At 45.1% G+C, this 16869-nt stretch overlaps 2 protein-coding genes across 2 annotated transcripts; both read right to left on the reverse strand.

The window, feature by feature from the left end:
* Positions 1-3960: 3960 nt before the first annotated feature.
* On the reverse strand, positions 3961-8807 carry LOC117833011 (aspartic proteinase 36). Its single transcript, XM_034724229.2, has 10 exons — positions 8361-8807; positions 8091-8220; positions 7748-7989; positions 7417-7641; positions 5981-6143; positions 5830-5900; positions 5555-5645; positions 4748-4823; positions 4600-4671; positions 3961-4400 (listed from the first exon to the last, which is right to left on the reverse strand). Exons 1-10 carry the CDS (start codon positions 8621-8623, stop codon positions 4252-4254), a joined length of 1482 nt encoding a protein of 493 aa, XP_034580120.1. The 5' UTR covers positions 8624-8807; the 3' UTR covers positions 3961-4251.
* Positions 8808-14717: 5910 nt separating this feature from the next.
* Positions 14718-15932, reverse strand: LOC117854926 (putative cyclin-dependent kinase F-2). Its single transcript, XM_034737189.1, has 2 exons — positions 15393-15932; positions 14718-15254 (listed from the first exon to the last, which is right to left on the reverse strand). The coding sequence occupies exons 1-2, from the start codon at positions 15930-15932 to the stop codon at positions 14718-14720; spliced, it is 1077 nt and encodes a 358-aa protein (XP_034593080.1).
* Positions 15933-16869: the final 937 nt, after the last annotated feature.

Raw genomic sequence — 16869 nt, forward strand, 5'->3', positions numbered from 1 at the left:
GGGCTTACTGGACGGCTTCTCGAGCGGTTTCTGGAGAGTCGTACCAAACGTCCTTCCAAAAAACGGCTTCTCTCGCGAAGCACTCATGAAACCATTTTTCAATTTGTACTGGGGAGGAGAAGCCGGAAAAACCAGCTCCCCGCGGTTCCCTTCCATCCGCACCACCCATGTTACCAAACTACCCTGAACTTCACCGAAATAACAGCCAAATTGCCACCGCTCCTTCCCGAACCGCTACTCTCCTCTCTCGTTCAGTCTCAAGATCTCACGCTCTGGTGGTGGCGGCGGCGGCGGAATGGATGAGGGGGATGCGGCTCCGGTGGCTAGAAAATGGGCTCCGACGGCTGAAAGGGGCAGATCCGGTGGTGGGCTCCAGGATGCGGCCAGCGGAGGGGTCAGCGGCGCGCCGTTCGTGTCTGGCGGAGGGGCTGGTGGCACCCCGTTCCTGTGGCTGGGAGGCCCGCCGACGGGTCCCCTAGGCGCCCTCCTGAGGAGAGGTTTGATTGGCTGAAGAGGAAGTATGAATGGATGACTAGAAATGATGTACCTAAGTAGTTTGTGCAGCATGCTTGTATCATTTGGATTCTATTTCTATGCTACTCTGAAATAATATGTATGCTTATGTATGCTACTTTGAATCTATATTCTATATATGCCTAAGTAGTTTGAGTGTTGTTACTTTGAATCTTATGTATGCTACTTTGAATCTATATTCTACTTTGAAATTCATGAGTGTTGTTTATATCATGAACAGATCTGAATCTTCTGATGATGAGATGTCTGATCATGATGAATGGGTTAAAAACACTTTAGGATTGTTGCAGTCTGCTCAGAATTGTCAATTTGCCACTGCTCTTATTTCTTGCAAGTACTTCATGACTTACCATGATAAGAATGATGTTAGAACTCCGGCATAAAGTGGATTCGGTTGGACAATGGAGAAGCTGAACACTCCAGGTGAAAGTCATAAGCAATTTCGAATGAATGCATCTCTATTTTACAAGTTGCATGATCTGTTAGTGGGTAACTATGGACTAAAATCATCTCTTCATATGAGTTCTATGAAATCATTGGCCATTTTCCTACTTGTGTGTGGGCAAGGTACTTCCAACAGTGGTGTACATGGTATATTCAAGCACTCTGCAGAAACAATTAGTAGAAAATTTGAGGAGGTATTGATATGTATGGTGGCTATGAGTGCACTACATAAAGCCAATTGACCCTAATTTCTCTACTACACGTCCTAGGATTAGTAATGATCGTAGGATGATGCCACACTTTAAAGATTGCATTGGAGCTTTGGATGGCACTCACATTTCAGCGACACCACATCCTGAGGACCAGATTAGGTACATTGGTCGGAGTGGCAAAGCGACACATTCTTGGTATTGTTGATTTCGACATGAGGTTCACTTATGCATCTATTGGCCAGCCTGGGTCTATGCATGATACTAATGTTCTCTTCCATGCACTTCGACATGATCACGCCACCTTTCCACACCCCCCTCTAGGTATGTCAGATCACCTACCTTATCTTTTCTCATATCTGTACATGAATGCATGTGACTCACAACCTTCATTTTTTTACATGTGTATTTAGGAAAGTATTATATGGTTGATGCCAGGTACCCAAATAGACCTGGATACTTGGCACCATACAAGGGTGAAAGGTATCATGTGCCAGATTGGAGAAGATATCCTGCTCCAAATGGTGAGCAAGAACATTTTAACCATTTGCATTCAAATATTCGCAATGTGGTAGAGCCCTCTTTTGGTGTGTGGAAAATGAAGTGGAGAATCCTTCTTAAGATGCCGAGTTACCCAATGGAGAAGCAAATGATGATAGTTGCTGCAACCATGTGTCTCCATAACTTCATTCGTGAAAACCACGCACAAAATAAGAATTTCCGCAAATGCGATCGGAATCCTGATTATATGCCCACTATACTTTCAAGATATAGGAAGCACTATGTCTCTCAAGATGTTGGAGATACATCGAATATGGAAACAGATGATCGGACCATGGATAAATTCTGAGATGATCTTGCTAGAGCAATCTTCCTTTCTAGATCATCTTGAGCATGTTAGTTAGCTTATATGGTTGCATGCTATGTAATGATCATGGCTACTTTTATTTTTATAATTATTAGCTTGTATGGTTGCATGTCATGTAAGGATTATGCCTCCTTTTGTAATTATAGGCACACGAATCCCTTTAGTTTATATTCATAATTTGTAATGAACTCAGATTAGCAAATGGATGAGGATGGATTGCGGTTGCATGGAGAAACAGAAAAAGAAAGAGAAAAAAAAGAAATGGAAGGACGTCGACCGGATTAAGGAAAAGAAAAATTAAAGAGGAAAAATAATCTTAAAGAATAATTCTTTTATTTTTTTAAATTTCTAATGAACTCAAATTTATAAACAAATGTTAAGCATTCTATTCATCTATTAGAACAATCCTTATAATCAAGGGTATCTATGACATTTGATTTATCACAGCCATTCCTAAAAACGCAGGAGAAGCCGTTTTGCCAAACGCTTTCCAGAACGGCTTCAGCTTCACCAGAGAAGCTGTTTCACCAGAGTAGCCACAGCCGCAGCCCTGCCAAACAGACCCTGATTTGCAATCGAACAGCCACAACAAAAGTGATTAAGAGATAGCTAAAACTCAAACGATTGAGTATAGACAGATCCATAAGGATTTGATGGAGTGTTCTTTGTATATTTATTATATTTTGTTATTTGATGGGTTGGTCCTGTGGCCTGTGGGTTATGGAGTACTTTCTACGGATATTGAACATTGTTATTATGCATCGTGCATGACTAGTTGTTTATTTTGGTGTAGAAGTACATATCACAATTGGACGCTTTAAGGATTAGTGAAGCCTGTTCATATAAAAAGGGTTTTTTTGTGTTTATATTCCTATTTTGAAGATCAACCGGGATTTTACCTTCATGTTCTTCAAAACTGAGCACTGTTCAGTTAAGAGCTCCTAACGACGTCAATTCAATTATAAAAGATCAAGTTTATCATGTAGATTTTCCTCTATTTTTATTAGTATCATATGATTTTACATCAGTTTTGATATCAAATATTTATGCTAAATTTTGACAAATTTTGATAGCATTATGACATGTCCAAATCATGTTTTTTTACTTAATTTATTCTGGCTCCATCTATGGGGAGTTAAAAAGCAGGGAAAATGATACCTTCGGTTTCAAAAGGGAAGGCAAAACCACAAAGTTGCAAAAAGAAAGATAAAATTACAATTAAATTTCATAGTAAGGGCAAGGACACTAATATCCCTATACAAAATGCCGCTATATACTCCCTTTGTCTCTATTTACAAGGCGTGATAGACATAATACGGTCTTCCAAACTATAATTTGACCATTAATTTATTTTATATTATATTATTATGGATATAAACCTATAATTATTGGAGAATACATTTGATTACAACTTCAACCATTTCAAGTTTACATAAAAAATAAAAAATTATTGTCTAAATTATTTGTCAGAAATTGTAAAATTTAAATGTTGATATGCATGTGCATCTTATAAAAGGGAAGAGAGGGAGTAATTTTGAAGATCAAATTTTTATTTCTTCTCATCCGTAGGTGCAAGACGTATTCTAGTAGAGAAAAAGTCTTCTAAAATACATTTTGACTTTTAATTTCTTTTAAAATATATTGTCAATTGCTACTATTGATTTGACTATAAATGTATAAAAAATCTATAAATGCAACTTTTACGCATCAAATATGCATATAATTTGACTAGTATTGAACAAAATCTGCAAAGTTTGACTTTTTCTAGTCAAAATATGTCTATGGACGGAGTTCTCTATTAGAAAGACTCTGAGCTGATGAAACATCAAATCAGCAATGCTCATTCCAATGGAATCAGGGTATTGCATTTATGCGATAGAAGTCCTTCCCAAAATGGAAACAAAATTGCACAATAACGCCCCAAGCTTTTTTCTTTGATTGTATCATATCGGTTGCTAATTGCATTACACAAACACAAGAGAACCAAACTTTAACCTGACAACACTCATATCGAGTTTCCCAATTGTTTTACTATACTTTACATTTTTGTGAACTTCTGTAACTAAATCAAATCATTCCCCTAACGAAGTACAAGTCTAAACCTCTCTTCCCTTTTCTTTCTAAGGAACAAAACTCAAACAATGTTTGTTACAGAATACAGCTTCCATGTTCTACATCCGAGAGTTTAAGGTCATGTCAGAACATTAAATAGGACCAGATTGTTGTTACTAACAACAGAACCAAGGAATTGTGCCATTGGAATCTCCATCCAGAAGAGAGATTATGTGCGTCAACAGTGTACGTAAAGCCAGTCATGTCATCCTTAATTTTTATGCTCGAGGAACCTGAAATTAAAAGATGCAAGTACAGCATTAACATATTTCGATGTAAGATACAATGTCAGATGTACAACACAAATTTCAGAATTTACATATTCCATTGCAAAAAGATTGCAATACAAAGACAAGGATAGACTATGCTACAACGTTTGAATTCTGTGGGGGGAAGGACAACTATATATTTGTTGCTGCATGTGTCACTTACAGTTGTAGTCTGTCCATCCAATAACTTGATTTTCCAAGTCATAAACCACTAGTTTATTTGAGAGGACCAGGTCTGCAACAAAGTTCATGAACCTTAGAAGCAAATAAGGAACAAATAGGTCAAACATTACATAACATCTTGATCGTACCTCCCAAGAGAACCATATCTTTCCCATCCTTGGTTTGTAATCCACCGTTCAGGAACCCTACACAGTAGAAATCATTCTGCACAACAAAAAGTGACATATATTAAGTTGAAGCATGAACTTCCATAATAAGGTAAGTCATCTTACATGATGACAGAGCAAATGCTTGTCGATACTGCAGATAATTAAAAGAAACATTTTTTCCTACTTCATTTATAGGAGGTAGATGGGCAGGGCGATAACAAATAGTCAAACCTACTATAGATTAGATAACAGATAATATTAGATATACTCCAAAAGTGGGCTTTTGGGGTCGAAAACCTAGGGGCAATACGGTACTAGTTTTTTTTTTTTTTTTGCGAATGAGTACGCTACTAGTTAACAACTAGTATTTCAAGTCATCCCACTGTCTGTTGAAACACAGACCAGTTTGAGTAGCAACGCGATGTTTAGAATGAACTTCTTCCTTTTAGTATACAAGGAAATTTTATTAGATAATAATATTTCTTCATGTTGGGTCTTAATAGGATAAATTTCATTAAGCTTTAGATCACTATGTGGTAATTTCAACTATAGATGGTAAATTCAGTTACCAGTGCCTGCCAAACTTTAAGCAAGATGCTTGCATAATATTTCAATGGTATGACATGACACACCATGCAAATATATAACAACCAACATAACTAGCTAGCACAACAACAACGAGCCAGTGGACCTGAATTGTATATAGCAAATGTAATGGCTTGACAGAATATTGCTACTTAAATCACTCACAGCAAAAAAAAAGTGGGAAAGGAGATGTTATCTTACCCCATTTTGGAAAAGGTAATCATGTGGGTAAACATTCAATGTAAGGTCTTCCTCAAAACTAAAGGTGATTATGGGAAATCCATCATCCACACTACAAAAAGGAATTTGGTTTAGGAGTTAGAAATATACATAAATAAGGATTTTACCAAAATCAAAAGAGTAATGCGGTAAGATAATCCCTTTATTAGTATAATAAATGTACAAATGCATATATCAATATAATACATTCATTATGGAGAATATGAGAGTATATAGGAAACTATTGTCAAATTTACCTTCCAGAAAACTTAAAACAGAGGAAGTCTTGATAAGTACGGATGGTCATATCTTGGTACTTGTCAAAAACCTGAAATGATCAAGAAAACATCATGGTGGGCACAAATTGTACTTCACGACAAAGATTATTTCAGATAGATGCTTCCGCACCGCAGACATCAGTGTCTTATAAACTGCCTCCGGGAGGTACGCCAATGTTGTCCCGCTGTCAATGATAGTGCCTTTATTTCTACCTGAATCGAAAGTATTTGTTGGAAGCTGAAGTGTAGCACCACCAACAGCAATTCCTTTCAGGTTGACATTGTAGTGTGGCCTGTGGTAAATTTTCATAAGGTGTCACAAATTAAATAGTGAATGCCACCCATCACACAAGCATGCTTCACATGGGTATTATACCAGCCAATGTCTGTTGTCTGTGATCACAACAAACTTGCTTGTCCACGAATTTATACCCTCCTACTACCATACAGTGCCTATAGCTGAGCTCTGATTTGTCCTAGAAGGAAATGATTATGCATACAAGTCTCAAACAGGAACATGCATATAAGTGCATATGTCCTGGCATCAACGAAATCGCTTAACTTCCTGTTCTCCAAAACAAACATATACAGAGTTTTCATCTGTGGGGTCTCACCATTGAATTGAGAACCAAGAAGAATGTCGGTCATGTGGCAAACAATCAAGGTAAAGTTGACGAAAAGGTAAGTGGCCAAGATCAAAGAAGGCTAGTGTTTCACCACAGTAAGGCAAGATCAAACATGTTAGTCAATCACGGATGGGCGGTTGGCACAGCAGTAGAAGGGAACCGGTATGGCAGGGTAACAATAGTGGAATGAGACAAGGTTACTTCCTTTTTACTCTGAGAAGCATGGTATTTCTATTTTCTATCCAGAATCTCAGTTCAGATAATTGAACAGCTAAAGGAGCATTTTAATTGATTTATATCATGTTGGTAACACGGCAGTACTCATGGACAAGTAAATGAAGAGTAATAGATTTGCTATTTACATAATAACATCCGTATATATAAATAAATGTGAGTGCGGCACATGAAAAGAAAACCAAGTATTTGACAGAACAAGCTAGAAAGATGGGGACTTGAGACACTCAACGGTATTAGTATATTACATAAACACAGACAAAAATAATAAACATAATCCAAACTTTCAAAATTTCAGTGCATGTTATGGTTTGGCTGTTTGAGTATACTTGTTTGACTTTCATATATTTTGGGTGAAGAAAGATCATGCTTCAAGATCGAATTTAATGCACGCATGCTAAAGTCAAAGTCAAAGTTTCGATGTCTTCAAAACACTAGTCAAAGCTTTGGATGCTAAGAGCCTAAGACATAGATTAACAAAGTATAGCCTATATTTGAGTCCTGAACAGACTCTGTAGGAAATCAATGCACAGAAATTCAAGGAATCAGCTATCTCATGGAAAGAGAAGTACAGTATGAACAAGAGACTGCAGAGTTGTGCGTGGCAGGCCATGGCAGGGAATGATGCAATATGGTAGGCTGCATGAATTAATAAAAAAAATAGACTAGTCACAAAGTCTCTACAGGGAGTCGGAAGTTGACATACATGCCCGGCACCAACGGCGTCGTCTTCACTTTGGGCTGTACCACATTCCCAATTGCGAAGATCCCACCGCCATGCACAGTGTCCAAGCAATGGGCAAAGATCTTCTGCACTTTTCCAGCAGCAGCCAGCTGCGATAGCATCGACGAATTCGACTGGCCAAACCCGAGAATCCCATCAAGGGCCTGGCTCGAGGACCCCAAATCACCACCCAGCTGAGCACCGCACCTGCAGAACAGAAACAGAGCAAGAGCGATCACCTCCCCACACCTCTGCCAACAAACCTGTACAAATCGCTGGTTCCCCAAGATGTCATTACGAACAGAGAACTTACCCAAATGTGATGCTGGCATTGGACGGTGTGGTCTGGCCGTCGCCGGACACCTTGTCGTACTGCAGGAGGTCGTTGACGAAAAACCCGGTGGTGGAGCTCCCGTCCCCGTAGGTGATCCTGAACTGGCACGGCGACTCCGACGAGCACGTGGGCCGCACGCCGTCGTTGTTGGCGACGCAGAACTCCTGGTTGCACCCCACCGTGCTCCCGCTCCCCGCCGGGTCGTATTGCGTCAGCTCTATCTACAACCAAACCAGCATCATCGTTATGCCAGGGATTATTCGAGATTATTCGAGAAGCATCAGGAATTCAGGATTAGAAATCGCAGGCGGGGGAGGAGTACCCCGAGGCCGCTCCTGGTGGGGCAGCCGTCGCAGCGGATGCAGTTGACCCAGAGGATGTCGCTGCCGGTGTCCACCTGCACGTAGTAGCCTTTGGGCGGCGCTCCGATCTCAATCCGCGTGAAGTACAGGCTGCGCTGCGCAGAGCCCCAGTCAGACGCGCCAAGGAGGCGAAAAAGAAAGGCACGGGCGTCCGGCGTTAGCTGTGCCATGCCATCACCGCGCCAGCAGGAGGGGCACGCGCACGGCGGCGAGGTCGATCGATCACCTACCCGGTCTCGGTGGGGAGGCCGACGCCGCCGAGGGGCAGGTCGACGGCGCCGAGGAGCCGGCCGTGGCGGCGGCCGTCGTGGCGCCGCAGCGCCGCGAGGTGCTCCTCCGCCGCCTCCCCTGCGCCGCCTGCGTGGCGCGGGAACTTGCGGCGCACCCGGAAGACGCCGGTGGCGGCCGCGGGGACCGGCGCGAGCGCCACCGACAGCAAGAAGAGGAGGAGCACGCCGGAGAAGAAGCTGGAGGCGCGGGGCGACGGCGCCATTGATTTGGCCGGGCGCGGGGTTTGCTTAGCTTGCTTGGTCGCTTTGGCTCCTCGTGCTCCGGCCGCGGCCCCGCCGGCCGGCAGAGGCAGAACGGAAGAAGAAACCAAGCGAGCACGGTAGGCGTGCGTGTCCGCGTCCCGGGAAGGCGCGGCCGGAAAATGGGGGCGGAGGAAAAGAGGAGCAATTTAATGGGCGGTGCTTTAAACGGTCGGTATTTAAATGGACCGGGAGATATGATATTCTCGGCAACCCCCTCATGTTCTTTGCGTTTCCCGTTTCTGGTTGGGGAAAATTTACATCTAGCTTCCCTCTCGTTCTGAATATTTAAGGGGGTGTTTGGGTCCCCGGGTTAAACTTTAGTCCTGTCACATCGAATATTTGAACACTGATTAGGAGTATTAAACATGGACTAATTACAAAACCAATTTCACAACCCCTAGGCTAAATCGCGGGACGAATCTATTAAGCCTAATTAGTCCATGATTTGACAATATGGTGCTATAGTAAACATTCGCTAATGATGGATTAATTAGGCTTAATAGATTCATCTCGTGATTGAGCCCAAGGGTTCTGCAATTAGTTTTGTAATTAGCTCATATTTAGTCCTCCTAATTAGCATCCGAATATCCGATGTGACACGGACTAAACTTTAGCTTAGGATCCAAACACCCCCTAAGAAAATGTCCTACCAAAACTCATACCAACCCACTGTGAAAAAGAAATTATTTGATGGTACCTTAAACTCGGTAGGTTAAAACAGGCTATCGATTTAGAATAGACTTGAGCAAATCTCGGATCCCTAGGCTCGGGCTGGGTCAGCAAAAGCCCGTTTCTTTTGGGCTCAAAATCTCCGCCCAAGCCCGCCCATCAACTCCACTGGGACAACAAAAATGGGGCCCAATTCGAGCCGAGCTCAGGCTCGGGCTAGCTCACCCGTCATTTTCTAGTGTAAATTTAATTTATTTTATTATTTGGGCCCAGCTCGTGCCCGCCCATTTTTTCAGACCGTGGACCCTAAATGAGTGTTGAGTCAGGCTTAGCCTATCGGGCTCGGGCCGGGCCGTCGGGCCAGGCCGGATCTATTTTACTCAGGACCTATTTTACTCAGGTCTAATTTAGAGCTAGCTTATTAATTCTACTGGATTTGTTGGGAAGGAACCTCTTCAAATTTGTTAATATCCATTGCATCAATGAATAGACGCAGGAATTGCTGTATATAAAGTATAAACTGATGCTAAAATCAACTGTCTGAGCCACAATGCAACCAAAAAGGAAAAAGGTGGCGTTCCACACGTGACAGCATCGGTGTGAAAACCAACAAAAGCAGCGTTCCACACAAGGTCAGAGCTACCATCATTTTACTTGTTGCATCAACTGAGCTCTATTGCTGATTAGGAGCTTGTCAAGGTTGGTTGGATATATAGCTCGCGCTAGGTCATGTGTGTGCCGATCGTGATTGCGGTGAAACGAAGGATCGTTGGTATCAGATCATTTATGCAGTGTGTAAAAAAAGGGGCCAGCTTCACTTTCAATCACAACCATATTATTTAGGTCCAGAAGCTAAGAAAAACCTGCTTTCCTCATATCTATAGGGGGACGCCTAGTGATGATTAACTCAATTTTTTTCTGATCTGCTTATGTTCATGCTTTTTTTTAAGGTGTAAAAGGAGTCCTTAAGAAAATTGAATAATATAGGTCGTGATTTTTTCTAGCAAAATAATTAATATAAAATGAAATATAGATTAGTAAAGTACTTTGCCAACCGAAGGAAAAGGGGGATTGAGAATACATGACTTAGACATACAAAACAAATGCCTTATAAGAAAATGGCCTTATAAGTTGTGTATTGACAAGGGGTTGTCTAAAATTTGTTTTCAGGTGCTATTCAAGAGAACACATTGACTTCGGTTCTAGATATTGCAACGCACTGACACTGACAATCAAAACGGAGCGGCTCGTCAAGGCTTGCTAGTTTTTAGAGTCTAGAGATGCATTTTTTTTCATCCCATGGATGGCCTTTCACTCTGCGCATCGGTCGCATCGGTCAATGATGTTAAGTGTTTTAGGTGTGTCTGTAATAATCGCGATCAGATACCACTCTCGTGATGATTCTGAAGGTGGAAGTCTACATGGGAGGAGCAAATAGCAAATACATAGGAGATGACACTTCGGTGGGTGGAAAGAGGTCGATGAAACTATGCAAAGGGGCTCAATGCAATTATCCTCATTCGTCCATGTCTTTCCTTCATTTTCCCCGTCCCTATGCCATGTTTCGAAAATTGCTCCCTGTTCCATTCCTTTTTTTCTCTTTCTTCTCCTTTGTTGCCTGGACTGTTCCATTATTAACCTTTATTTATTCAATCATCAAGACATCATAGCCAAGAGATGTCGCTTGCCCATGGGCGTGCCACCCTCGTATACGTCCGCTGCAGCTGTCCGTTTTTTCCCTTTTTTTTCCAGGCACGTCCAGCCAGTGGATACACGCAGCTGTGGACGAATGGGCAGCCATCATCGTGCCGGGTAACCATGCTCGCTCGTTGGGAGTAAAGCAAAACGGGCAAAAAGCACTGGTAGCTGATAAACAACCGTGTGCAAAGCGGCACCAGGTAGCATAGCACGCAACTGTACGTGGTGGACACGTGCCGGATAGTTTCCATGTCAGTGTCAGGACCTAATGACCATTCTTTAATTTATGGGTGATAGGTACTTGAAATGTAGTGATCCTAAATATAATCCTATCCCCCATGCGTCGCTCTCGCTCTAGCGATTTTTTTTGCGCCTCCGGATAACCTGATCGGTTTGCTCACTTGCTCTACAGTCTACACGTATGCGCGCAGCTCTACAGTGCTGCTAGAGCGTCTGAGTTTGAACGCGAGAAAAAGTTAAGCCTGTCGCTTGGCAAGTTGGTTCCGTATGGTCTGAACTCCACGAGAGAGAAGAGAAACAAAAGGGTCGTCGGTCGCGGGGCTGGGGCGCGGTGGCAAACGCGTCTGCCGTTTCCGACCCGCCGCCGACCTTGGGAGTCAAGTAGTACTCCAGGCCGAATTGAAACCGTGGGGAATCTCATCATGGATCGCCGTGCGTGTGCAACTTGCGCCGTCGGCCCAGGCCGGCCGGTATCTGGCGGTCGCCGTGACGTACGTCGTCGATCCCGACTTGCGAGCGACCCAGATCCGGACTTGGCATTTGGTTCTTTTCCTCGCCGGTCACAACAGGATCGGATGAGCCACGTTGTGTTCGTTACAGTTACAGTGTTAGGCTGCCTCCCACACCACCCAAAGTGTGAAGCGATCCGTCGTCGTTCTGGACTGGGCCGAACAATCGATCGGTCGTCCCGCTAGCGTGCAGGTCCACCCTAGAGGTTGGCAAGAGCTGACTAGCTATCTACCTGCGTCGATTCGGTACCGTACGCGGAGACTTTTTGTTTTGTTTGGGATGAAAATTGGTATCTTTGTTGTTTGAATCTAGACAAATCAGTCTACAAACCGGTTACATCGGTTTTATAAATATTATCAAATCTCTGATTGGACATCACCATTGCGTAGATCTGGTCAAGGCGATCGAAATGCATATGTAGAACGTCCAATTTGGAGTCCGGATGAGAGAGTTATGGCTCTAGTAAGATACAGCCCTGTACAGACCAGTCAGACCGGATTGACCAGCCTAATTTGAGTTAGGAGTTGTATTTTGATTCAGGATTTGTATAACCTTCGACTGCTACTGGGGCAAGACATCTCCACCTTATAAATATAAAGGGCCACGGCTGATTGAGGGCAACCCAATAAATCGAATAACTATGCATTTATTTTTTATCTCCTAAACCCTAAATCTCTTCCAACCTTCATGCTATTCATCTACTGCTTTCCATGACTAGAGATGGCGTCCTAGGCTTGCTGGTCGACCTAGGACACGCCGGCGACATCCACACCCTGACGGGGTCCCTCCTGGACGAGAGCTTCGACGGCCTTTGCTAGTTTGCTCATAAACTAGTCATTCTTCACCACGTAAGTACGTTGGTTATCCCTTTGCTGGTTTGCTTGTAAACCTAACCATCCTCCATCACGTAAAGCGTGGTAGTTATCCCTCGAGCGATTGATCCAGGCAAAATCCTAAGAAACCGGTAGCTAGATCGGTCTAACTGGGCTACGCAGCGTTACTGCCGTTCGGTCCGTTCGATCGGGTGTTCCATTTGCTATCAAAAACATCAAAAAGCAATGCATGGTGTAGTGGTGTGGAGTGCGCTAGTTAAGTCCATCCGTGGCCAGCCTTTGAACCCAACTAGAAGTATTTCTTTTTTAAATTTACCTGTGCAGCGCATAGCATTTTCCACACCCAGGCGCGCCAGCCCCGCAGACCGAGCCGTTCAGCACCAAAACCGGTTGTTTTTTCCGCGACTTTCACCGACACGGATTAGGAGACGATGACGGACAAAAAAAAGAACACGACGGTTGAGATACAGAGGATTGAGGGTAATTACGAAAAAGATGAGGGACTTTTTTCAAAATAACCACGACGGTTTTAATATTTGATATAGGAATAGATACGCGCATTTCAAGTCAAATGTAGTATATACTTATTCTCCATCCATATCTATATGTCATGTATGTGGACGTATCTTTTTAGTAGGAAAAAAATGTAGACGTATAATATTTTGGTAGCATAAAGTCTTCCAGTACATATTTTGACTTTAATTTCTTTAGTAAAGTTATAGTATATCACCAATTGATACAAAATCAGTAGCCTTAGTGCGCATTTAGTTGGTTCATCACCCTACGGTGCACTGAGGCTGATCCTTGGCTTGTGGCGATCGACGGAATAAGCTGATTGTAAAAATTCGATGGATTCGAGTTGACCGCAGCTCCCAAGGAACCAGCACATGGCGCCCATGCATTAAATTCAGCCGCACCGTTACGCTCGCTGCAGGTTGCCGTTTGACTAACCAGGCTCCCGTCCTGCCGCGTCGTTCTATCGTAATCGGAGCTTACGTGGCATGCGTTTGTTGCGGCGTCCACCACTCCACCCGCTTCCGGATCGTGGTGGTGCTAGTGCTAGGCTGCTAGCTGACTGCTGACGAGGGGATGGTGCGCCACGCCGGCCGGCGGCCGCGGAAACCTTAGCATCCAAGGCTTCGGAAGACCAACTCGTCGTCGACTTCGCCATCTGGTCCCATGACGAGCGGGCGACGAATTCACGTCACGATAGCTGGGGCACGTCGATCGTCTGGTTCTCTGCCCACCGGCGACGATTCGAGTGTGTATATGGAGCCCAGCCAGAACAGTTTCGATCGATACTTGAGGCCCATAAGTCTCATGTTGGCCCCTTCAACGCCCAACGTTTTCAGAATATAAGATGAATAATTGACTCTTCCACGTATCAGGAAAAAAAATCATATACGACATTGAAGCAGACGATGAGACTACTAACATGTAGTGAACAAAAAATAATTGTCGTTTCCAATTTTTCGAAAAAATATACTGGAAAAAAGGAACACCAGCAGTGTAGCTTTCTGGCTTATCGGGCGCTGTTCTTGTTTCTTTGTACAGCTGCAGCAAAACCTAGTTCGGGCGAGACTGGGAGAAGTGTTCATTGTCCGGCAACAGAAGTTTAAGGAGTCCCTGTACCGTAGATCACAGACAACCATGGAGTCCTGGATAGAGATATATATGCCCGTGCGGAAGTAGCACGTGATTTCGTCTTCAATCAAGTGTCTTTTCCGCTCTAAGCAATGCCCGTGTGCAAACACAAGCGTGCTGGATGGTCCTGACTCCTGATTAGCTAATAAGAGCCAAGATCATGTACTGTAGCCTGTAGGTCAGTAATAGCATCAACAGTTAATAACAAGGACCTGAATAGTTCCACGTAAACAGCCACAATGCCAGCATATCATGCATATATTCCTAAATCTTGTTTCGCCTTGATACAAGGTCCAGTGATTAGAATGTTTTAATAAACAGATTATTCAATTCAATAATAATAACGAACAAACTAATTTTAAGAAAAGCAAGCACTAAGTAGTAATAAATTAATAAACAATGGACGATGCTGCTGAGAAATAAAAAAACCTCCTGCTGACAAAGTACTAGACGTGTAGACCTAATCGTCGGTTGCGCACGACATGAAGCAAACACCCAACAAACCACGACGGCGAGGGCTCTCGCGAGGGCCTTCGTCGTCCGTGCGTTGGTCGTTGAACCAGGGTTTCTGCAGGGCTTCCGCCGCCGTGAGCCGAATCTTAGGGCTGCTCTCCAGCAGCCCGCTCAGGACCTCGAACCCGGCCTGGGACAGAACCTTCTCCGGGAACACCTTCCGAAGACGGCCTGTCTCCGGGCATCTCCGCGCCCGCTCCTCGGCGGCCGAGCGGCGGCCACTCCCCGGCTGGCGCGGCCCCAGCCAGTCCTTGATGCCCCGCGCGCCGACAACTCCCAGCATGTTGGCGAAGACGTCCTCTGCGGTCTTGCCCTCGAAGAAGGCGGCGCCGGTGCCAGCGAGGAGCTCCGCCATGATGCAGCCGATCCCCCACGTGTCGACGCGCCCGTCGTAGTCCGCAGAGCGCAGGAAGAGCTCCGGCGCGCGGTAGGCGTCCGACGTCGCCAGTGGCGAGCACTCGCGTCCGCCTCCCGCCGCCATCGGCTCCGACGCGCCGAAGTCGCAGATCTTGCATGTGATCTCCTCTGGCGGCGGCGGCGGCGGCGGCATTCGCCGCTGCTTCCTCTTCTTGTGGTCGTCCTCGTCGTCGTCGGGCGGAGGAGGGTTCCGGATCCTATCCGCCGTGGCGTCGTCGACCACCACGTTCTCGGGCTTGATGTCCCGGTGCAGGATGCCCGCGTGGTGCGACGCCTCGACGGCGGCGAGGAGCTGCCGCATGATCCCCCGCACCTCCGCCTCGCTGAACGGCATGCCGTGGATGCCCCGGGACACCATGTACACGCGAAGGTTCATCCGTCCGGCGTACTCCATGACGATGAAGCTGTCGCCGTCGTCGTCGCTGCCGTCGCCGACGGCGGCGCGCTTCTCGGCATGGACGTTCCGGAACCTGACGATCGAAGGGTGGCTGCGGCACCTGTGGAGGCTCGTCACCTCCCTCGCGAGCTCGAGGAAGCCCGTCTGGACGAAGGTGCCGTCGCTACGGCCGCTGAGCTGCTTGACAGCGACGATCCGGTTGTTCGCGCGGTCACGGGCCTTGTAGACACGGCCGAAGATGCCCTCGCCGAGCTTCTGCAGGCGCTCGTACCTCTCCTCAATCTCGGGAGGCCAGGGGGCGTCCACAGCCGCCGCCGTGCCGAGACTCCAGCGGGCCGAAGAAGCCATCGATCTCCACTTTCCCACGTATGCCCTGCGCTGCCGCCTTGGATTTAGGGCTCAGGCTCCGCCGTTCCGAATTACTTGTGGAGAAGTTCGGTGGCCAAACAAGGGCTCAGATCAGGTGTATATTGGAGATAGAAGGGACTTAGTAGATTAAATTGCGCTGAAGGGAGATAGATAGAGTCCTTTTAGGTTTAGAGAGATTTAGAAGGCATGCACGTGAACAGGTCAATTTTGGTAATCATCGCGTAGGAGACAAGTCTAGGCAGGAGTCAATGCATGCGCATGCGTGTAAGGTGCGGTAACTAACTTTGCATGCATTGAGATAAAAAAGGAGTTCGGTTGCTAGCTTGAGAGATCGTGAGTCGTGATAAGGTACGGGTGGGTCCTGCATAGACATGGACAATGGCCAAGCTGAATCATCTAACAAGAGGATCATTAAATTAATTAAGTGGAAGATGAAGAGCAGCCAAGGTGCTGGCACACTACGTTGAACGAATCCTTATGGGCATATCGGATGGCTTGTCACGGAGTCACAAAAGTGTCCCCTTATCATGTGTTTTATGGGCATGAAGCAGTTCTACCTTGGGCGTTAAAGACTGGGTCTAGGCGTGTGTCGTTGCAAGACCAGTTAACAGTCAAAGAATACTCTACTTTGATGAAAGGGAAGTTGGAAGACCTAGCGGGTCATCGGCTAAGGGCTTTGATCAGCATCGAAGAAAATAAGAAGAGGGTGGCTGGTACGACAAAAAGGTCAAGGTCAAGGTCAAAGAGTTTTTCCAAGAAGATTTAGTCTGGAAGCTGGTATTGCCGATTGGGTCTAAAGATCCCAAGTTTGAAAAATGATCGCCTACGTGGAAGGGACCGTATCGGATAAACCGGTGTGCTCCTAGCAACGCGTATATTTTGGAGACACTTAAAGGAGAGGAGTTCACAAGGGCTC

Source organism: Setaria viridis, chromosome 1, assembly GCF_005286985.2.
Source record: "Setaria viridis chromosome 1, Setaria_viridis_v4.0, whole genome shotgun sequence".
Classification (NCBI taxonomy): domain Eukaryota; kingdom Viridiplantae; phylum Streptophyta; class Magnoliopsida; order Poales; family Poaceae; genus Setaria; species Setaria viridis.